This window comes from Zalophus californianus, chromosome 7 (genome assembly GCF_009762305.2).
Source record: "Zalophus californianus isolate mZalCal1 chromosome 7, mZalCal1.pri.v2, whole genome shotgun sequence".
Taxonomy (NCBI): Eukaryota; Metazoa; Chordata; class Mammalia; order Carnivora; family Otariidae; genus Zalophus; species Zalophus californianus.
In genome coordinates, this window is record NC_045601.1 from 21514612 (window position 1) to 21539471 (window position 24860).

At 36.2% G+C, this 24860-nt stretch overlaps 1 protein-coding gene across 12 annotated transcripts in view; it reads right to left on the reverse strand.

Moving 5' to 3' along the window:
• The window catches only part of UTRN (utrophin), a 500526-nt gene that overhangs the window by 284973 nt on the left and 190693 nt on the right, over positions 1-24860 (reverse strand). For 11 of the 12 annotated variants that reach the window (XM_027601866.2, XM_027601862.2, XM_027601867.2 and 8 more), the window contains 8 exons: positions 23425-23595; positions 18687-18866; positions 16178-16306; positions 15696-15866; positions 13157-13318; positions 12577-12714; positions 1064-1252; positions 57-229 (listed from right to left, as the gene is read on the reverse strand). In XM_027601866.2, coding sequence (XP_027457667.2) covers positions 57-229; positions 1064-1252; positions 12577-12714; positions 13157-13318; positions 15696-15866; positions 16178-16306; positions 18687-18866; positions 23425-23595 — 1313 coding nt within the window. The remainder of the gene's footprint in view (positions 1-56; positions 230-1063; positions 1253-12576; positions 12715-13156; positions 13319-15695; positions 15867-16177; positions 16307-18686; positions 18867-23424; positions 23596-24860) is intronic. The other variant, XM_027601869.2, reaches the window with a different exon arrangement.

Consider the following 24860-nt stretch of genomic DNA (forward strand, 5'->3'; position numbering starts at 1 on the left):
TGGCCCATGAACTTACAGGCCTTTTTAAGAAAAGTATTAATTTAATTTACACATACCCTTTACGATCATTGTACATTCTATTAATTCTGTCCCATTTTGCGTTCAACTGAGTTAGTGTATCCCGGATTTGAATGGCTTCAGGTCCAGAAGCTTCGAGGATAACATCTGGTTGTTTTTCATGAATGACTGCAATCTGCTCCCCGAGTTTGTCCAGTTGATCTTTGATATTCTACAAATGTATTGTCACACATTAACACAATCCAGCAAAGAGATAAGAAGAATGAAATCACAGAAGACCAAAATTTTATCTTGCATAACATTTATCTTAAATATAATGAGACATAATAATTGTTGCTCATCAAAACTGAAAACTTAAAAAAAAATAATACCCTGTATTGGCCGAAGTGTGAGAAATGCTATCTAACATCCTAATGGCAGAAAAGAAAATCCTCACAGGTGTTCAAAGCAGTATTTGTACAGAATATACAAAAAGCCTCACTAGTATTCTGTAAAGGTAATGAAGTGTTTGAAGCTGGAATGATTTATATTTTCAAATATGTAATAACGCTAATTTAAACGACAGAAACGAGCTGGCAAACATATAAAATCTATAGCAAGTTTATCGCAATTTTATACTTAAGTGCAATCAAATTATATGAAAAAGCCTTGATGGTATTTAATAGTCTTATGAATAACTAAAAACTTCCAGATCTCTATTAGTGTTTAAGCAACATGCTATTCCATACCCCAAACACTGACCAATCTTAACTCGTTATAGATGACAACATAAATGCTAATATTTTACATCACACTGACAATCAAGTTTTTAAGAAAGAAATAAGGATCATGCATGGTTTGATTAAAGAAGTTTTTGATGTTTCCAAGAATTAATAACTGTGCATATTTAAAAATCCATGCCTACTCTTAAAAAATTAAAAATTTGATACTATTTCCTTGGTGAAATGGGGAAGGTTTATTATAGACCATCTACAAAGGCACAAGGACAGATTCCTTGCTTTACTTCTGCATTAACTGTGGCTTTGAATCGTTCCTGGAGATCTACCTTCAGAGAGTCTTCCTGAAAAGAGAAGTCTTCATAGACAACAGTGCTTAGCTCAGGAGCATTAAGTGATAATTCAACATCATCCACGGAAAGTAAAACTTTGTTAATCTCAACTAGATAATCTGTGGGGAGAGGTGGCGACCGAGTTCCAGGAGCAAGCTGACCTGTTGTCTGCTGATTAGGGACCGCCTGTAAAAACAATAATAATAAGACACATCTCTTAAAATATCCCTACAATGAGTAGTAGCAAATAGAAAAAAAAAAAAAAACACAATAGTATTTTGTGGAGCAATTCAATACCATGAATCCAAATCAAAAAAACTGAGTTGTGTTTGTTGTTTTTTTTTATATTTTTGCCCTGTATTGCTGAAGAAACCCTTCACAATTTCTATACTGATTTTCTTCTGTAGCCTGTGGTTAAACAGTATAAATAAGTGACAGCTTGACAGGTTTTTCTTTACAACGTGTGCCACCTAAACTCATTTAGCAAACAAGAAAATGTAACAACTACTTTCCTGAGCTGTTGGGGAAATGAGAATATGCCTCAAATCATAAAGTTCCATATGAAATAAAACGTTTTAATACCATTATCATTTTACCCATTTTGTAAAATGTCACAATTAGATTAAACACTTCTGGACCTCACTGTTGAGAACATAAATAAGTGAAACAAGTATTCGTAACCTAAGAAATGCAACAGTGGTTTTGATTAAAATAATATCCAGGTAGTGCAGTATATAATCTTCACCTCTGCAAACAATATTACAGAACATGACTCCTTTATAAATCAATCAATTCAGACAGATCCTAAGCCAGGTGGACTACTTATCAATATATTCTCTAATCAGAGCTTTCTCAACAAAAAAGTGTTCTCTGGGATTAGCTACCAGTCTTGCAGTTCACGTTCACGTCCTTGACTCCAAATGGCTGCCGTTTATTAAGTGCCATCGACAACTTCCAAATAGCAAAGTGCATCTTCTCATAAATTAAAGTAGCTTCCCTGATGCTTTCACTATTTTTCTCTATTAAACTTCAAAAAAAGGATACTCATTTGCAAATTCAAAGATGACAGTGAAAATGATCATAAATACATGTTCAATGAGGTACATAACCACTTTCAGGAAAGTGGTTATGGTTACAATTCCTAAATGAAACCAAGAATCAAGACTAAAACCAGGGAGTCAACAACATAGTGTTGAATCTAGAGGTTTGCATTTATTTGCCTCCTGGAATGTGATAAAATGAGTTCACCAATTGCTGGACAGTCCTGGATAGCAGGATAGAAGCAAGCCAAAGATTTCCTGATTTTATCCAAAGGATTATTTGTACTTGATATTAATATTAATTTTATTATCCTGATGCCATGCAAATTTTAGTCAGAAAGCATTTCTAGATATTTACCCATATGTCCAAGAAAGCAAATTATATTTTTTAAACAAATATAAAAGACTAGGAAAGTCTGTAGGTATTGAAAATAGGAAGTTCCAAGTTAAAAAAAAAAATCACATTCATTAAAGACTACCATTTTCTGTTCAGACTAGAAAGATAACCTAGGATTTCCTGAGCCTTCATACTCTTGCAAAAGCAGCAAGGCAGTTCAAAATTTAAACATGTGCTTTTTGTTTTCCAAAAATAGATTTTATCCCAAGAGAGTGATCAATCAAAATGTCCTAGGAGAAGGAAAAAAAAAAAGTCCTCGAGGTTTGACCCAGACTTTACTTCTAGGTAATTTTATTTTTAAAGAATTCTGCTAGGACACAGAAACGTAAATTTACTGCAAGCTAATGCTAACATTCAACAGTGTTACATGATGTGCTCATGTCATACACACCTAAATTCCAGATAAATAGATTAAAAAGTTAATTTTATATGAACACATTATAAAAAGTTCCTAAGTTTTGTTTTTATCAAACCATAGGGAAAAACCAGAACTAAATAGAACTGAATATTCATCATCTCTGTGGAAAATAAGGACTTTTCAGAGCCCAAGTAGGCTGGAAAAAAAAAAAAAACCATGAAAAAACATAGTCATGTAGGGCTAAACAAATATTTTAAATGGCTGTATGTTAAAGATAAAATAATTAGAAGATGAAAATCAACAAGATAATACTTTTATTGCAAATATGACAGGAGACTAATATCTTTATTTTATAAAGCGCTCACACGTATTTAAAAAATAGTAATACATACCCTCATAAACAAATGAGAAAAGGTCATTTAACACACATTTCATGTAAGAAAAGGAATCCTATAAACTGGTGGTTCTCAATTCTGATTGAACATTAGAATTACTTAGGAAGTTTCTTTGTTTGTTTGTTTAAAGAGAGTTCACAGATAAGCCCAACCTAAGAGATTTTGATTTAACTGGTTTGGGGGTAAGATTTTTTTTTTTAAGTTCCCCAAGAGATTCTAACGTCACAGATAAGAAACAGTTTTAAAAACTGAAAGTCTGAAGAAGCATATGGGCTAATGAAATAACGACAAAACCTTTTCAAGCATTTTAAAACAATTACACTAATTAATGCTAGTGAATCCAAAATGAAATGTGCCTGTTGTAGTGTATGTTAATACTCTTAAAAAACAAATTTATGTATTTGTTAAAAGTCCAAAAATTATATCCATTTTGGACCAGTTATGATTTGGGACCCAAAGATAAAGTTCTAGGAAAGTAAGATACTTTAAAAAGTAACAATGAGAGGGAGGAGCAAGATGACGGAGGAGTAGGAGACCTGGATTTCGTCTGGTCCCAGGAATTCAGCTGAATAGGGATCAAACCATTCTGAACACCTAGGAACTCAACAGGAGATCGAAGAAAAGAATAGCAGCAACTCTCTGAACAGAAAAGTGACCACTTTCTGGAAGGTAGGACATGCAGAGAAGTGAAGCCAAGGCAATATTCAGGAGGATAGACGGCGGGGGAGGGGGCCTCCATCGGCCGCTTCTGGCAAGTGATAGAGCAGCAGAGCACAAAATCGGAACTTTTAGATAAAAGTCGGCTCCGCTGAGGGAGTGGGGTGGAACCCTCACTGGAACAGTGTGGTCTCAGGACCCTGGGGGTCACAGAAAGACCGGGGGTGCCTGAGTGTGGCAGAGCTCCCAGGTATTGGAGCAGGGAAGCCGGCTGCAGAGACGGAGCCGAGGCGCGGGCTCTCAGCTCGGGGTTGCCATAAACTGTGATCCGAGGCACAGTCGGACCACTGCTCCTCCAGCAGGGACCCAACAAGCGGCAGAGCTGGGGAGACTCCCCTTCCTCACCCCTGGGGGAGCAGCCCGGGAGCGCACCGCAGGGATCTGCTGGGTTTGGAGACTTCAAAGGGAGTCGAATGCCAGAGATAGAAACGCTCGGTCACAGGCCGGGTGAGCACGGAGTGTGGCCGGAGACCAGGGAAACGGGAGTGATTGACTGCTTTTCTCTGGGGGCGCACTGAGGAGCGGGGCCCCGAGTTCTCAGCTCCTCTGGGGTGGAAATTGGGAGGCCGCCATTTTCACTCTCATCCTCCACAGCTGTACCGAAAGCTTGCAGGGAACAAAAGCTCCCAAGAGCAAACCTGAGCAGATTACTTAGCCCGGACTGACAAGGGCAGGGCAATTCTGCCTCCAGCAAAGACATTTGGGAACCATGGCAACAGGCCCCTCCCCCAGAAGATCAGCAACCACAGCCCGCCAAGACCAAGTTTACCGATCAATGAGAACGGCAGAACGCCAGCAGTAGGGGAATACAGCACAGAGAACTCATGGCTTTTTTCCCCGTGATTCTTTAGTCTTTCAAAGTAAATTTTTTTACTTTTCTTTTTTTCGTTTTTTTGAATTTTTCTTCTTCCCTTTTCAACCAACATCTTATCAATCCCTTTTTTAAAAAAAATCCTCATTTTTCATTTTTAGAGTCATATTCTATCCCTTCAGAGTAGTTAACCTTAACCTTATTTTTGGTGTGTGTGTGTGTCTGTATAGTTCTCTCTTTAAAATTTTGGAATACAGTTTCTTCTAACAGACCAAAATATACCCTAAACCTCTAGTGTATGGCTTTGTTCTAGTCTCCTACCTGATCACATTCTCTCCCCCCTTTTTTTTTAATTCCTCTTCTTTCTTTTTTCAACCAACTTCTTATCAATTCCTTTTATAAAATCTTTTATAATTTTCATCCTTACAGTCATATTCCATCCCTTCTCATATTTACCCTTATTTTTGTACATATATAAGTTTTACTTTCTTTAAAATTTTGGGAGGCACTTTCTTCTAACAGACCAAAATATGCCCAAAATCTACTGTGTGGCACTGATCTATGCACCAGCCTGATCATATTTGATCATATTCTTTTTTTTTTTATCTTTTTCTTCTTCGTTTTTTTTTTTTCTTTCTTTTTTCTTTCTTTCCCTTTCTTTTCCCCTGGTTTCAGGTCTCTTCTGATTTCGTTAGTGAATATTTTTCTGGGGTGGTTGTTACCCTGTTAGCATTTTGTTCTCTCATTCATCTATTCTCCTCTGGACAAAATGACAAGATGGAAAAAATCACCTCAAAAAAAAGAACAAGAGGAAGTACTGACCGCTAGGGACCTAATCAATACGGACATTAGTAAGATGTCAGAACTAGAGTTCAGAATGACAATTTTAAAGATACTAGCTGGGCTTGAAAAAAGCATGGAAGATATTAGAGAAACCCTTTCTGGAGAAATAAAAGAACTAAAATCTAACCAAGTCGAAATCAAAAAGGCTTTTAATGTTGGTGCAATCAAAACTGGAGGCTCTAACTGCTAGGACAAATGAGGCAGAAGAGAGAATTAGTGATATAGAAGACCAAATGATGGAAAATAAAGAAGCTGAGAAAAAGAGATAACTACTGGATCACAAGGGCAGAATTCGAGAGATAAGTGATACCATAGGATGAAACAATATTAGAAGAATTGGGATCCAAGAAAAAGAAGAAAGAGAGGGGCAGAAGGTATATTGGAGCAAATTATAGCAGAGAACTTCCCTAATTTGGGGAAGGAAACAGGCATCAAAATCCAGGAGGCACAGAGAACCCCCCTCAAAATCAATAAAAATAGGTCAACATCCCGACATCTAATAGTAAAACTTACGAGTCTCAGAGACAAAGAGAAAATCCTGAAAGCAGCTCAGGAGAAGAGATATGTAACCTAAAATGGCAGAAATATTAGACTGGCAACAGACCTATCCACAGAGACCTGGCAGGCCAGAAAGGACTGGCATGATATCTTCAGAGCACTAAACAAGAAAAATATGCAGCCAAGAATACTATATCCAGCTAGGCTATCATTGAAAATAGAAGGATAGATTAAAAGCTTCTAGGACAGACAAAAACTGAAGGAATTTGCAAACACGAAACCAGCACTACAAGTAATATTGAAAGGGGTCCTCTAAGCAAAGAGAGAGCCTAAAAGTAACATAGACCAGAAAGGAACACAGACAATATAGAGTAACAGTCACCTTACAGGCAATAAAAGGCACTAAATTCACATCTTTCAATAGTTACCCTGAATGTAAATGGGCTAAATGCCCCAATCAAAAGACACAGGCTATCAGATTGGATTAAAAAACAAGACCCATCGATATGCTGTCTGCAAGAGACTCATTTTAGACCCAAAGATACCTCCAGATTGAAAGTGAGGAGGTGGAAAACCATTTACCTTGCTAATGGACACCAAAAGAAAGCTGGGGTGGCAATCCTTATATCAGACAAATTAGATTTTAAACCAAAGACTGTAATAAGAGATGAGGAAGGACACTATATCCTACTTAAAGGATCTATCCATCAAGAAGATCTAACAATTGTAAATATCTATGCCCCTAACTTGGGAGCAGCCAATTATATAAGCCAATTAATAACAAAAGCAAAGAAACACATTAACAACAATACAATGATAGTGGGGGACGTTAACACCCCCCTCACTGAAATAGACAGATCTAAGCAAAACATCAACAAGGAAATAAAGACTTTAAATGACACACTGGACCAAAGGAACTTCACGGATATATTCAGGACATTCCATCCCACAGCAACAGAATACACATTCTTCTCCGGCGCCTGGGTGGCTCAGTTGGTTAAGCAACTGCCTTCGGCTCAGGTCATGATCCTGGAGTCCCGGGATCGAGTCCCACATCGGGCTCCCTGCTCAGCAGGGAGTCTGCTTCTCCCTCTGACCCTCTTCCCTCTCATGCTCTCTATCTCTCATTCTCTCTCTCTCAAATAAATAAATAAAAATCTTTAAAAAAAAAAAAAAAGAATACACATTCTTCTCTAGTGCCCATGGAACATTCTCCAGAATAGATCCCATCCTAGGTCACAAATCAGGTCTCAACCGGTACCAAAAGATTGGGATCATTCCCTGCATATTTTTGGACCACAATGCTTTGAAACCAGAACTGAATCAAAGAGGAAAGTTGGAAAGAACTCAAATACATGGAGGCTAAAGAGCATCCTACTAAAGAATGAATGGGTCAACTAAGAAATTAAAGAATTAAACAAATTCATGGAAACCAATGAAAATGAAAACACAACTGTTCAAAATCTTTGGGATGCAGCAAAGGCAGTCCTAAGAGGAAAGTATATAGCAATACAAGCCTTTCTCAAGAAACAAGAAAGGTCTCAAATACATAACCTAACCCTACACCTAAAGTAGCTAGAGAAAGAACAGCAAATAAAGCCTAAACCAGGCAGGAGAAGAGAAATAATAAAGATCAGAGTGGAAATCAATGAAATAGAAACCAAAAGAACAGTAGAACAGATCAACGAAACTAGGAGCTGGTTCTTTGAAAGAATTAATAAGACTGATAAACCCCTGGCCAGACTTATCAAAAAGAAAAGAGAAATGACCCAAATAAATAAAATCATGAATGAAAGAGGAGAGATCACAACCAAAACCAAAGAAATACAAACAATTATAAGAACATATTATGAGCAACTATATGCCAGCAAATTAGATAATCTGGAAGAAATGGGTGCATTCCTAGAGATGTATCAACTACCAAAACTGAACCAGGAAGAAATAGAAAACCTGAACAGACCTATAACCATTAAGGAAATTCAAGCAGTCATCAAAAATCTCCCAACAAACAAAAGCCAAAGGCCAGATGGCTTTCCAGGGGGATTCTACCAAACATTTAAAGAAGAATTAATACCTATTCTTCTGAAACTGTTCCAAAACATAGAAATGGAAGGAAAACTTCCAAACTCGTTTTATGAGGCCACCACTATCTTGATCCCAAAACCAGACAAAGACCCCATCAAAAAGGAGAATCACAGACCAATATCCTCGATGAACATGGGTGCAAAAATTCTCAGCAAAATACTAGCCAATAGGATCCAACAGTACATTAAAAAGGATTATTCACCACGACCAAGTGGGATTTAACCCTGGACTACAAGGTTGGGTCAACATCTGCAAATCAATCAATGTGATACAATACATTAATAAAAGAAAGAACAAGAACCATATGATCCTCTCAATAGATGCAGAAAAAGCATTTGACAAGTACAGCATCCTTTCTTGATCAAAACTCTTCAGAGTATAGGGATGCAGGGTACATACCTCAATATCCTAAAAGCCATCTATGAAAAACCCACAGTGAATATTCTTCTCATTGGGGAAAAACTGAGAGCTTTCCCCCTAAGGTCAGGAACGCGGCAGGGATGTCCACTATCACCACTGCTATTCAACATAGTCCTAGCCACAGCAATCAGACAACAAAAAGAAATCAAAGGCATCCAAACTGGCAAAGAAGAAGTCAAACTCTCACTCTTTGCAGATGATATGATACTTTATGTGGAAAAACCAAAAGACTCCACCCCAAAACTGCTAGAACTCATACAGGAATTCAGTAAAGTGGCAGGATATGAAATCAATGCACAGAAATCAGTGGCATTCCTATACACCAACAACAAGACAGAAGAGAGAGAAATTAAGGAGTCGATCCCATTTACAATTGCACCCAAAACCATAAGATACCTAGGAATAAATTTAACCAAAGAGGCAAAGGATCTGTACTCAGAAAACTCTAGAATACTCATGAAAGAAATTGAGGGAGACACAAAGAAATGGAAAAACATTCCATGCTCATGGATTGGAAGAACAAACACTGTGAAGATGTCAATGCTACCTAGAGCAATCTACACATTTAATACAATCCCCATCAAAATACCATCCACTTTTTTCAAAGAAATGGAACAAATAATCCTAAAATTTGTATGGAACCAGAAAAGACCCCGAATAGCCAGAGGAATGTTGAAATAGAAAAGCAAAGCTGGTGGCATCACAATTCTGGACTTCAAGCTCTGTTACAAAGCTGTCATCATCAAGACAGTATGGTACTGGCACAAAAACAGACACATAGATCAATGGAGCGGAATAGACAGCCCAGAAATGGATCCTCAACTCTATGGTCAACTAATCTTCAACAAAGCAGGAAAAAATGTCCAATGGCAAAAAGACAGTCTCTTCAACAAATGATGTTGGGAAAATTGGACAGCCACATGCAGAAGAATGAAACTGGACCATTTCCTTACACCACACACAAAAATAGACTAAAAATTGTTGAAAGACCTCAATGTGAGACAGGAGTCCATCAAAATCCTAAAGGAGAACACAGGCAGCAACCTCTTCAACCTCAGCCGCAGCAACTTCTTCCTAGAAACATCGCCAAAGGTAAGGGAAGCAAGGGCAAAAATGAACTATTGGGACTTCGTCAAGATGAAAAGCTTTTGCACAGCAAAAGAAACGGTCAACAAAACCAAAAGACAACCGACAGAATGGGAGAAGATATTTGCAAATGACATATCAGATAAAGGGCTAGAATCCAAAATCTATAGAGAACTTATCAAACTCAACACCCAAAAAACAAATGATCCAATCAAGAAATGGGCAGAAGACATGAACAGACATTTTTCCAAAGAAGACATCCAAATGGCCAACAGACACATTAAAAAGTGCTCAACATCGCTTGGCATCAGGGAAATCCAAATCAAAACCTCAGTGAGATATCACCTCACACCAGTCAGAATGGCTAAAATTAACAAGTCAGGAAAGGACAGATGTTGGCAGGGATGCGGAGAAAGGGGAACCCTCCTACACTGTTGGTGGGAATGCAAGCTGGTGCAACCCCTCTGGGTAACAGTATGGAGGTTCCTCAAAAAGTTGAAAATAGAGTTACCCTACGACCCACCAATTGCACTACTGGGTATTTACCCCATAGATACAAATGCAGTGATCCGAAGGGGGTACGTGCACCCCGATGTTTATAGCAGCAATGTCCACAATAGCCAAACTATGGAAAGAGCCAAGATGTCCATTGACAGATGAATGGATAAAGAATATGTGATACACACACACACACACACACACACACACACACACACACACACACACACACACAGGAATATTATACAGCCATCAAAAGGAATGAAATCTTGCCATTTGCAACAACGTGGATGGAACTGGAGGGTATTATGCTGAGCGAAATAAGTCAATCAGAGAAAGACATATATCATATGATCTCACTGATATGAGGAATTCTTAATCTCAGGAAACAAACTGTGTTGCTGGAGTGGTGGGGGATGGGAGGGATGGGGTGGCTGGGTGAAAGACATTGGGGACATAGCACATACTATGGTGAGTGCTGTGAATTGTGTAAGACTGCTGAATCACAGACCTGTACCTTTGAAACAAATTAATACACTGTATCTTAAAAAAAAAAAGAAGAAGAAGAAGAAACTAGTATGAAGGGAAAAATGAAGGGGGGGAAATCGGAGGGTGAGACGAACCATGAGAGACTATGGATGCTGAGAAACAAACTGAGGGTTCTAGAGGGGAGGGGGGTGGGGGGATGGGTTAGTCTGGTGATGGGTATTAAAGAGGGCACGTTCTGCATGGAGCACTGGGTGTTATACGCAAACAATTAATCATGGAACACTACATCAAAAACTAATGATGTGGGGCGCCTGGGTGGCTCAGTTGGTTAAGCGACTGCCTTCAGCTCAGGTCATGATCCTGGAGTCCCGGGATCGAGTCCCGCATCGGGCTCCCTGCTCGGCAGGGAGTCTGCTTCTCCCTCTGACCCTCTTCCCTCTCGTGCTCTCTATCTCTCATTCTCTCTCTCAAAAAAAAAAAAAAAAACTAATGATGTAATGTACAGTGATTAACATAATAAAATTTTTAAAAAGTAACAATGAAGCCAAGAACTATCATATCATCTGAAAACATGTTAGGAATAAAAATGGAGCCAAGCCTTAAAAAATAACACATGTTTCAGGTAAAATAAGGAGATAAAACCCACACCAAGGAGTAAGATTAAAATTAGCAAGATCCCAAAGGTGCAAAGGCACCAGTGTGTTTGGGAAAATGTACAGAAAACCAGCACAGCTATATTCCTGGTAAGTGCCAGTGAATCAAAGAGGTAGATGGAGGCCAGATAGAAGCCTTAGTGTATAGTATAGTGATGAACCTTGCACTTAAAGCTTTTTCTGCGTTTTGCAATATTTTCCTGAATAGTTTCTTGGTAAAGGAATGTCCTGACCAGCCATAACTTTGGGGGAAATAATTCTGAGGACAATATGGAGGATGAGCTAGAGTTAAGAAAAACTAGACATAAAAAAACCCAGCTTGGGACACACTGTAGTGACTAACAGGAGAAAATCCTAAGAGTCTGAATTACGGAAAGGATAGTGGACTAAGAATTCAATCATTTCCCCAGGGTCATAAAGCAGCTGTGTCTTAACTTTAGGTTCAGATGCATCATACTTCATTCAGAAGAGACAGTTTTAATACCTATTTGATGTGGTGTAAGGAATAAGAAATGATTGAGAAGATTTTGAGGTTTCTACTTTGAGAATAGGTAGTTTTTAAGGAAATAAACTAAGATAGGGAATAAATTAGGAAACATGGTTTGGAAGGGGAAGGGAGAGGACAAGTTTAGCTTGGGACATGTTACAAGGCTGCAGTATACATACAGAGAGAGACATCTAACAGGCAGCAAGCTGGGAGAGTAGAATCTTCCACTAGATTCAACATCATCAACTAAAAATGGTCCTTAGAAGGATTACCTAAGAACAGACTTTTAGAGAAAACCAGCACACTTACAGTGCAGTCGGAATGATGGCCACTGAAAAGGGAGCTGATAGTGAATCTTTTTCTAGAATACAAATCATAGTTTATCAATTCACAAATTTAGTTATTTGTTAACTAAAATTTTTTTGAGCTGATGAAGACCTCCACATATAAAATACAGAACTGAAGGAGGAAATCACTTCTAAAAGAGATAGATGCCTTTTAATTTCTTATTAGAAGTCCAAAAGAGATCCCAATAATAAGATTTTGTTTCTATTTCCTTTGAGTCCTGTTCCATCTAAAAATATAAATGTTATGTAGTAATGCATACTAGAAAGGAGAAAGAGATACTATTCCACCTGTTTTTTAAGGTATCCAGGAATGCAACATCAAATATCTGAATGGCATGAGCTAAATAAGTTATTTAAGGAAAAGAGAGTCTCTCCCAAGAGGATACCTTAGTTTTATTGTATCTTGTGCGCAAAAGTAGTAACTGCAAACGGATCTTTTCTTTTTTATTATCCTCCGTGGGTTGATGTAACATTTGTTCTCCTCTTTGTAGAACTTCCTCAATTTGGGCTCTCTCCTCATCCATCTGAATGTTTAATAGGAAAAACAATTTACTCAAAAGAAAAATGCATAGCATCACTTACTTATCAGTTCCCAAGTAGGAGAACTACCTACGAAGTATGAGATCAGTCAAGATCTGTTCAGTTAAATGATAAGCAACAAAAATTCATGTTTTTTTAAATATTTCACATTTGAAGTTAAAATATCTCATAAAGAATGTTAATTTAGAAGAAATTAGAGAACACTGAAACAACACTACCTTTAGTCAAAAAAGTGTGCCTATTTTTTTAAGCACTATGTAAATCACATGGCAAATCTTACAATGACACTCAGCAGAAAATCACATATGGGTCTATTCTTTGGCATGACTTGGCAGATTCTTCAGGTAAACATGATTGATGTAAAAATATAATTAACAGAACAGAAAAGTAAGAACACCATGGTTTTGAAAATCTCCTTGAACCGACCTTTTCATCTTCATCACTGAATTCCAAGTGTTTTTCCACAACTTTTAACATATTTTCTATGTCACTTTCTAATTTTTCCAGGTCAGAGAAAAGTACATCAGCTTCAAATGCTTCGGTGGCGACCAGACATTGGTAAGCTAATGGTTCTTGGCCAATTAGCAACTGCAGAAGGAAAAGTGTTCTTTGAAAAGATACATTCTTAATCAGACCTGCCATCGTTAATCAGAGGGACGGGGGGTCAAGAGAAGGGCTAGTATTTATTTGAGTTGACTTTAATTTCATTCATTCATAGAGCAATGATTTTATCTATTTGGGCTTCTCTGAGTTACCCATTTTCTCCAAACTCCAGCCAGAGATGTGAGCAAGTGTGCAAGTAACTGTGGCTCCCTGGAGAGCAGTGGGAGGATTCTGAGATTGCATATGAGCACAGCAAGAAATAGTGCCAAGATCTTTCTGTGCCGCGGCCACGGAAGGAAGAAAGGCCACCACCGAGTACAGGTCTGGCCCACAGAATGTCTCCCAGGTAACCTTCCCCCATAGAATCCCCTTTGGATTTTGATACCCAAACTCTGAAAAAGTACATATTTCTCAATGCAGTATTTTCAGACACTATCACTATAGAAAGACTTTATATTTATATGACTCAACTCAATGTAACAACTTTAATAAAACTAACATGAAAGGAAATAACGAGGTGTTGGCTGAGCATGGGGAAACGAGCACTTTCACACTGATCATGGAAGTAGAAATTGGCACAAACTTTTGTAGAACTCTTTGGAAAAATCTATTTGATGGTATTTATATGCACAACTCTCAGAACAATTTCAAGAAATTCTAAGAATTGACCCGAAAGGGCATATTAACAAATGAGCAAAAAGACATGCATAAAAGGATCCTGACAATTCAGTATTTACAAAAGGACACTAAAAGTGGAAAACTGACTTACAAAAGTATAACAGATCATATAATGGAACACCCCGTAGCTGTTGAAAACCATGTCAAAGGAGGACATATAAAACAATATAAAAATTTTGATATTTTCATATCACATAGATATGAGTAAGAGTAGACATGTATGCTAAAATATTAACAGAAGACAACAGTAATTTTGCTTCTTTGTACTTCCTCTCACTCCACCCCTATGTCTCATGCCTTACTCTTTTAAACCAGGAAAACGCTCCTATATACCTATATACCTTTTGAAAAGTACAAATGAGCTTAGGTCAGAAAGTAGGGAAGTGGGGTCAAATTAAGGAAAACAAAAGTTAAAGCAAGTTATTTGTTTGTTTTCCTTAAGTTGTGAATAACCTAAATATACTCATGAGCTATGAAAGATAGTTTGGCCTATTATGTCAGATATTTCAAATTAAAGCAGACTAGACAATGTTTACTTCTTACAAAAAAAGAGGATCCTTCCTCTTAGATAATTTCCACACACACCGCTCTCAAGAGGTAGCATTAACCAAATACTCAAAAATGCCAACCCATGGGCCCAGCTGGGATCCTGAAAACCTCATAATCCTCTGTCAGAATGAACACCTGGTTTGAATGACCCCCAAAGTCAGCTATGCTATTTTGTTTTTTGCCTAGCAAACCATCAAAATGTTCTCATCTTTTCAATTTAACATTTACTGAGCACTCGCCACACTCCAGGCCTTGAGAACACTACCATAAAATGCTTCCTCCCCGCCGCCTCAGGAAACAAGGGAAATAAGAAAGAGAATTAGTAAGATACATACAGAGAGAAAAATTATAATACAGAAGCATAAAAACTTTTTAAAGGAAAACTCTTACTTATTATCCTCTTATTTAAATTTATAAAGCCCTTTTTCAAACTTAAAACAGCAGACAGTAGCTTTTCTGCATTAGTTCTAAATTGTGAAACTTCTTGTAATTTTTGATGCAATAAAACAAAAAACCAGTTCACAAGCATGTAGTGCACACAAATTTATAAAGTATGACCACACAGTAATGGGTTTAAATATTCATGCCTAGCTTGGAAATGAGTCTTAATTTTTTTTTAAAGATTTATTTATTTATTTATGGGGGGGCAGAAAGGGAATAGGGAGAGAGAGACTTAAGCAGCCTGTGCTGGGCACAAAGCCCGAAGTGGGCCTCAATATCACAACCCTGACATCATGACTTGAGCAGAAACCAACAGTCACTTAACCAACTGAGCCCCCCAGGCTCACCCACCTTTTATTTATTTATTTATTTGAGAGAGAGAGAGAGAGAGAGAGAGAGTAAGCACGTTGTGGAGGGGCAGAGGGGAGTCTTATTATTTTATAGCCAATTTTAACTTCTGACTGAGACTTTGAAAGCTTTTCTCAAATGGTTTATTTTCTTCAATACTAATTTCCAGTTGTCTCTCCTTCACATGTAAAATCACAAATAAATAAGAACTGATGCTCCATTCAAAGAAAAAGTGATTAAAATCATTTTAATTCAAAATTCTTTGATGTATTTACCATATAATCACCTATCACTGAGATACATGCCCACACGAAAAGTAGTTTTATATTAAAGTATAATTACTGACCTTGGCACTTCTGATATGTTGAGACACCTTTTCAAAGTTTCTATTCAGTTCAGCTAATTTTGGTTCTACAAGTTCCCTGCTTGAGCCTCCACGTGCATTCATCAAAACAATGGCTTGATCACGGACATTTTCAACTTGGAGGTTGGCATCATCTAGCTCAGATATCAAACGCTAATTGCAAGAAAACACAAAATTATCATATGGGAAAAATCAAAACCAAAGATGGGTATGATGCTAACTCAGAATTAAAGATAGTTTAAATGAATTTCTTGGGTCCCTGGGAAAGATTTTAGAATAATCAACTTAATGAAGAGCTGTTCACATAGGACTCATAGGAGACCTCAGTTTCTCCCACCAAAATAAAAACTAATGAATCTGCTGCAAGGAAAGAATGAATGCACAAGTAACTTGGAGCACTAGAGAAAAGACCACACCAAAACCTTCCACTCCCAGAAGTGTTACTGATGCTCTGTGCTTGGTACCTTCACAATTTCTTCCCGTTTACTTGCTGGTTTTTTTTCAATCTCATCCAATAGAGCTTCAGCTTGATAAAGCCAGGTACTTATGTGAGCAACATTTCCATCAAATATCTCCAACTGGTTCTGATGATTCTAGAAAGGAATTAACGAATGCTGATGCAATCACATGCAATATTTAAGACAATAATCTTAAGATGACATTTAAAAGACCTCTGAAAAGCCAAAAGTATGCTGAATTTCAAGATAGGTTTCCATCTTTCTGTGAAGCTCTTTCCCAGTGATTAAATCTCATTCCTAAAAATGCAGAGCTATGGTTACATACTTTTTAAACTTATTTGATTTAGACCTCAATACAGGAAAAAGTTGGAAGAAGGATAAAAGGTGAAACTTTCTTTTTCAATTTCATTTTGTTTGTCTCCCTTATTCTTCATTCTTGTAAGTAATTTCATTTATCCCCCTTGATCATATTCTTTAAGAACGATTAAAATATGGGTTGAATAAGATTCTGCCTGCTCAGTGGACTAAGACTGACTGGCAGGCCCGTACAGCTGGTACAGACCTCACTAACATTTCCTGAAGCAGGAAAGAAAATGTGATTGAGAGAATAAATGTGAAAACCAGAAGAAAACAGTAAAGCCACTTAAAACAAAGCAAAACAGCTGAGACGAAGGCAAGAATTTAGGACTTGATCAAAAAGAGTAGGGAAGCCTTTGGATGAAATTAACAACTTTTAAGAACTATATTTTATAGGATAAACTAGAAAAAAACCTTAGAAGTATTTAAAATACAAGAAAAAATTATTAGTCCACAATATGGGAGAATAGTTAAAAAAAGAAAATGAGAAAAGTTTGGAAAGTGATCTTGATTCTAAGAAAGAAGAACTGATGACCACCAGACTTATTTAATGTTAAATGTTCTAGGGACGCCTGGGTGCTCAGTCAGTTAAGCATCTGCAGTTGGCTCAGGTCATGATCACAGGGTTCCTGGATGGAGCCCCATGTCCAGCTCCCTCCTCAGTGGGAAGTGTGCCTCTCACTTTCCCTCTGCCCCTCTTCCTCATTCATGCTCTCTCCTTCTTTCTCTCTCAAATAAATAAATAAAATCTTTTTTTTTAAAGATTTTATTTATTTGACAGAGAGAGCACAAGCAGAAGGAGAGAGAGGGAGAAGCAGGCTCCCTGCTGAGCAAGGAGCCCGATGGTGGGACTCGATCCCAGGACCCTGGGATCATGACCCGGGCCGAAGGCAGCCGCTTAACTGACTGAGCCACCCAGGCATCCCTTAAAAATGTTCTAATAGGACTATAAAGGTATTATTTGAAAGGAGAATTTGGAAGGTACAGACTGAAGAATATAGAAGTAAGCTGTGAGAATGTGGAATAAAGTTAGTTTCAATAAAAATGAATATATAAAATATTTAATGAACATATTCTACAAGCTAAGAGTTTCATATTCTTTATTTAACATTTAACAACTCTGTGAGATATGTTCTTTTATTCTGATTTTATATATAGGGAAATTAAAATGTAGCAATATTTAAGTAGTTTACCCAAGTTTTGCAGGTAATAAGTTGCAAATGAACTCTAGATAAAAAGCTGACAGATCAAGATATAAGCCCATGAGCTTCAATGCCCTACACATTCTGATTTCAGTAAATACTCAACCACACAATAATTTATTTTTCTCTGTCTCTGTTTATTACCCAGTAATTCTATGAATTTGAAAAAAGTCCTATCTTAGATATGTCAAAACAAAATTATAATTTATAAATGAAACACCCCCTATGGGAAGAGAGAGGGAGGTTGCCATATATTCATTGTTAGTATAAGAGGAACAGAAAACCACTGTGAAATTTAAATGGTAACTATTTCCATGAAATAATTAACAGTGACATAACCAAAGGCTGATAACATACAACCTTTAATAATTACCATAAACATCATCATGATATCTAACACTGGTTATTTTAAGTATCGTTATATAGTCAAATATCCATGTTTTATGTCATATAATAATCACAAAACTGTATGAGGTAGAAATTATAATACTGTCCATTTTACATATGAGAAAACTGAGATTTAGAGAGTATTTAAGTGACTTCACCAATGTCACCCCCCAGTACTCAAAATTTTTCCTTAGGCCATCAGATGTTAGTATGCCATTATTAGAACATTATAAACATTATATACATGGTTTATGATCGCATAAAAATTAAATACAATATCAAATCATTGCAATATAACAAATGAGATACGTTTACTAAGATATTAAAGTACATATTTCTATGTATGTCACAAATGGTTTACTACTTAATAGAGACATTTTTAACTCTTTCTAGTTATTATCTTTTCAAAGGAAAGAAATAACACGTAGTCTAATGAAATTAATTCACTTGAAGCAAAACATTACTGTGACAGAGAGAAAACAGGATTTAAGATTCTAATCAGAGCTGTATTGGCTTTTAAATAATTAAAGGAGAAAAGACTTCATCGTTAAATTTTCCCCAAAACATACCATTAATGTATTGCACCAGTCCTCTGTCCACGTACGGACTCGGCTCCACCCGGCGTTAAGCACACAGAGCCTCTCCTCTAAAACAGACTCACTGCCCTCGATCAAGTTCTTCAGGGCAGCACTACTCTCAGTGATGGTATTTAAATCAGCTTTTCTCTTTTCCAGATCTTTCAGAATATTCTAGAAAAGAAAAATACCAAGATCCACTTGATTTTGGAGAACATTATAAAAGGTTTTTGTTTTTGTTTCAGGATTTTATTTAAATTCAAGTTAGTTAACACATAGTGTAGTATTAGTTTCAGGGGTAGAATTTCGTGATTCAGCACTTGCAGGTAACACCTAGTTTATACAACTTTAATTTTTTAAAAACTTTTCTTCAACATATGCATAGTAGCCCATGACTCCCATAGATAATTCACAGTATGTCAAAGGTTTCCAAAACTCCACATCTGATTAACATGTTGAGAGTTCTTAACGTCCTCATAAAAATTAGAACATTGAATTATGCAAATACAAAAAAGTAACAAATTCAGTTGTGAAAAGGTAATCATTCCATTAATTTTAATGTAGTACAAATGCTACTTATTACCCACAAACACCAAGTATCTTCATCATAGCTTTAAGACATAAAGAATCAACTTTATTTTCAGTAAGTATAACCTGGCAAAGCAGAACTATCCCAGAAGTCACAATTTTCAAAACTTTATAATGAATTTATGTCCTGAACTACTACAGGAAACTACTGATGTACTACATTTATTTGGAAGGATAATACCCTGTACTAGGTGACTTAATATATAATCTGTTGGATCAGCATTATAAAAAATATTTCATCTTAGCTAAATCATAGGAGAACTAGCACATCTAAGCTGTAGTCATAATAGTTGCCGTATGCAAAGATAATACTCTGGGTGGTATAATGATAACTTGATTTGCACATTCATAAGGTTTGACCAGGCAGAGAAATACAGCGAAAATGCTGGATTCCAAAATTAAAACTACAAAGTTCTAAAATCAAAAAGTAACATGAGCATATCTACCCCACTGCTTTGTACCTTTTTTAGCCAACATTTAAACAAATCATTTCAAGGAGCTCATTTATATTTAATTTCACATCATTAAGTTATATTTTGGAAGGCATAAAAATTGCAAATTCCCAGATGAGTCAAGGTTTAAACATTCACTTGGCCACATCAAATACTGGTATATTTATAAAGGCACTAAAATGTTTCTTTTAAATGTTCTTCTCCAGAAGGGAGGGAAAAAAAAAAAAAAAAACCATGGCCAAGCTCTGTGCAGTTAAGACTTTCTACCTACCTTCACAGGGATTGTACTGATTGACTAGAATAGTCTTTAAGAACTATACGAAATAATTAAGTACAAGTAATTAAATGCAAAAAGTACACACAACTATCTATGCTAATAGACTGTGTTGTAAATAAAATGACTACGCTGAAAATAATATTCAAGCTACTGAATAAAAATGCTGTTAAAGTTCAGGAATGAAAATGCTATTTAAATTTTTACACTGAAAAATTTTTACATAATTTTTAAGTGCAAATACATTAAAATGTTGTGAAATATGAATGTTTCTTAAATCTGAAAACAACATTGAAAAAGTGGGTGATTATGTTAGATACTGATGTTTCACTTGATTTACTCTAGTGAAGAGAATGTGCTGTGAATTCGTGATTTGTATTTACCATCTTCATTATTTCAAACCTGAAATAAGATTAAATGGGAATTTTAAAATGAATAGCACCAGAAGAGACAATCTTACCATTGTTTTAAAAGCCTTTACCTTAAAAAATAATGAGAATCAACTAATTGAATTGATGTGAGTAGACAGATGATTAAAAATTAAATATGTGAAAATCAGTATCACCTATGTACAAGCTATAATTAGTAAAAATAGAGAAAAAACATACTCTTTATACACCTATAAAAATAAGTATGTAGGAATAAACATCTTTGCATACATATATAATGGTTTTGAAGAAAAAACCCAAAGTATTATGTAGTAATGTAAAAAACATTGGGGAAAATGAAACATACCACTTACTAAGAAGACTTATAACAAAGATATTGTTTCTCCTCAAAACAAATCTATAAATTTATGGCAATTCAAACCAAAATTTCTAACAGAATTTTTAAAATAATTTCAGACTAATATTTCTTAAGTTTATAGGAGTACAAAAAAACCCCAGAAACATTAAGACAGGGAATCCATTAACTACATGTTGAAATATATCATGAAGCCACATAGTTAAACAGTTGAAGAACAATTCAGAGGGTCAGATCAGTGAAGCGGAAAACGGACAAAAGCAACAGGCAAAAAGAATATATGAATTTAGCATGTCAAATCAGAGAGAAAAGGATGATAAATGGTTAACTATTTGGTCCAGAAGGATTAAAACATTCAAGGTAAAAGATGAAACTATAAAAGAACTAGAAAAAAATATAAGTAAAGAATTATATAACCTTGGAGTAGAGTGTAATGTTGGAGTTTCTAAGCACTACAGACAGATACGGTGAAGAAAAAGATGAATTTTATTCTTTAAAAAATATATAATACAGTGGTTTAAAAAAACATAAAACAGAAAGGAAACTGCAGAGGCAAAAAAAAAACAAAAAAGAAAAGAAAAATGCAACACACAACACACTAAGCATTTATTATTGTGGTCAGTAAAGAGCTCTAAATTAAAAGACCAAAAATGGTCAGAAATACAAAAAGGCAATTTTTTCTTAAGGAGGCTCGCCCAATGTGGGCTTGAACTCACAACCCTGAGATCAAGACCTGAGCTGAGATCAAGAGTCAGATGCTTAACCGACAGGTACCCAGGCACCCCCAAAAGGCAATTTTTTAAAAAGAGCTACAAATGGCTTCTAAACTTTGGAAAATGTTGCAATTAAATAACCAAAACATGATATTTGCCTGCCATCGAGCAAGTAGGAATTCTCACTCACAGTTGGTGGGTCCAACATTTCCAAAGGGCAATTTCATAATGTGTATAAGAATTATAAATGGGGGCCTGGGTGGCTCAGATGGTTGAGCGTCTGCCTTCAGCTCAGATCATGATCCCAGGGTCCTGGGACCGAGCCCTACATCAGGCTCCTGGCTCAGCGGGGAGCCTGCTTCTTCCTCTCTCTCTCTGCCTCTCTCCCTACTCACGCTCCCTCTCTCCTCTCTGTATCTCTGTGTCTCAAGTGAATAAATAAAATCTTTAAAAAAAAAAAAAAAGAATTTTAAATGGGTATATCCCTTGACCAATATTTTTAAGGCTAAGAATTTATCCTTAAGAAATAATCATGAATATATGTTATGATTTAGCTTCAAGTATATTCATCACAGCATTTTTTACAATAGTAGAAATTGGTAATAATTTAAATGGACATGAATAGAGGAATGGCATGATAAAAAATACCTAATAAAATACTATGCCTCTCCAGTGTGTGATACAAAACCCTCGTAGGTAAAGAAAAATATTAAAGACAAAAGTTTTTTAAAACAATGTTAAGAAATATTAGACACAATATAATTACTTTTAAATGTTTCTGTGCATGTTTATATGTGCCTATGAAAGCAAATGAAAATGGTGTATTCTTTGAGTATAAATGATTTTTGCTTTTGCCTTTTTTCATTACACTGTGCAAATGTCATTCAGTTAGCTTATATGACTTAAGTTATTAATAAGAAAATAATGGCTTTCAAAATGTATTATACAAAGAAGATAATATTTCCTTGAAAAACTTAAATTTAACAAAAAGAAAGTTTGATGTCTTTGCTTTGCATTCACTGACAAATTCCAATATTCCTCCTATCTTTCCTCCATCTCTTTCTCCAGATCCTTGTCACATCACACAGCCCATGGCATAATTATACTTTTCATGAGCTATTGTAATGCCTCATATCTTGACTCTCTTTCAACTGTTACCTCTACAAAATGTTCAAATTAAGAAATGGTTGCATCATCCATGACCTCATAGCACCTGCTCTCCACATCCCACAAGCAAACACCTGTAGATGTCAACGCTGATATCTGTGGCTCTATATACATTTCCATCACAGTATTGATCATTTATATTCAGGACTTATCTCTAGTATACGTGCTTCTTTCTTAGGAAGTAAATTTAGGAAAAGAGAATGCCTTCAATAAAAAAAAAAAAAGTACTTTCTGTTCCATTCAATTCTTTGTCCACCTCAAAAGAGAATCGGCAAATCTATTCTCTAATCTCTGATGTCAAAATAACTACAGAGTTACAGAAAACTCTTGGATCTTTCATTGATTTTTTTTTTTAAATTCTGTTCCTATGCTCTTTACATCAGTTCGTCTGCAATAGAAAATTCAGTTATTGGTTTAAAAGTTATTACAGAAGAGTTAATAAATAAATTCAATTCAGCACAATACTTTGTGAAAAACGAATACTCAAAAAATATCACCAATTGTGAAGGTAATGATTAGAATGTTTTTAAGTACCACATAGGCACATTGCCTTCATAGGCCCTACTGATGATCCATGTGAGTTTAATGCTTTTGGAATCAAGATAAAAATATCTTCCTAAAATTATTGTCTTTCAAAATAGTCTTTTCTTTTTTCTTAAGACAGAGAAGTCAAAAAAAGAATGGAAAAAAGAAAAGGCTATATTTAACATGAAATGGAGATAAATGACATCCTGAACAAAATGCCACAGGAGACCCTGGCATAATATTGGCAGGTAACCCAAACTACAACATACTTTAGCCCAGGAGATTTCTATATCCAAGTCCCCAAGCAAGCCTTCGGATGTGGATTTCTGTACCAATTCAGCTTCGGTAACAGAAAGCCATTCAGAGAGAGAAGCAGTCTCTTTCTTCATTTTCCGAGCCAACTGTGATGCTCTTTCCAGGTCCTGTTTTCCCTCTGTCACCTAAAAAGGAGAAAGAGAGAGGGAGGGAGGCAGAGAGAGGGAGGGAGGAGAGGGAAAAAGAGAGAGGGGGAGGGAGAGAAGGGAGAAAGAAAGGGAAAGGAAGAGGGAAAAGAACATGAAAAGAATGAATCCAAATAATAACTAAAGATCCAAACTATTCAGACTTAACCCCCAAGACATATATAACCTTTATCTCTCTCACCTGGAATCACTCTATTCTTGTATTTCCACAAGGGGACAATACACTATAGAGGTTAAGTGTCAGGCAACCCTGGGTTTTCATTTCAGCTCTTCCCAATTACTTTCTAAGTGACCTGGGTAGAGGCATAGCCCTCAAAAGGTCGTTATGTATCAAATGAGAAAGACATACACAGAGGGCTTGGCCCAGGTTTTGTAACAAAGTTAAGGAATCAGTAAATATCTTTTATCATTTTGAACAGAAGATGCCTTACAATCCTCTCAAGAAAGAATTCTGTTTAAAAAACACACATATATACCTTATACTCTAGAAATTTGAGGGGGAAATAGTATGATTTTCATAATTATATTTTGCAATTAACTACTTAACTTAAAATATAATAAATGGCTATGCAACATAAACCTTCAGTTTTATTTTGTTTCTGTGGTTGACAGAAAGCAAAATGAACTGAACTAACATTTACCAGGCTCTTAACATAGCTCCCATATCACGCTGAAGAATCTTACACGTGCTGTGCAGTAAGACCCTCAGCAGCCCCTGTGAGGAGGCACTACCCTCCCTACTTTGCAGGTCAGGGCCATGAAGCTTAAAGGGGCCAGGGCTACAATCAGTGGAACATGGCCACTGGATTGAGCCTGGTCTGATACTTTATATTACATGATGGTCTGCTCAACCAAAACTATCATTCATAATCTAAAGCTGAGATAGCATTTTTAAACGTATCACAACACAATATATAAATAAACATGTGTTCTTCTTTTTATGTGCACATAGGTAGAGATAATTCGCATTACCTAAGTAACAGAGTGATAAGTCGTGATAAGTCATGTATGGGATAAAATTTTCTTAGATGATAAAAAGACTGAATTTTCTTAATAAGTAATGTGGAATTACATTTCTTTTTTTCTGGTCCCCTCGATTCAATTTTATTCTTTCGTACCTCAAGGATTATTATTAAATTCCTTCTTAAAAGTGAAATATTTTTCTCTACAGAGTTTAATTAGAATTCATGACTTTAAATTAATAGCCCCTCAATGCAGACTTCAGGAGACAAATACACAAATTA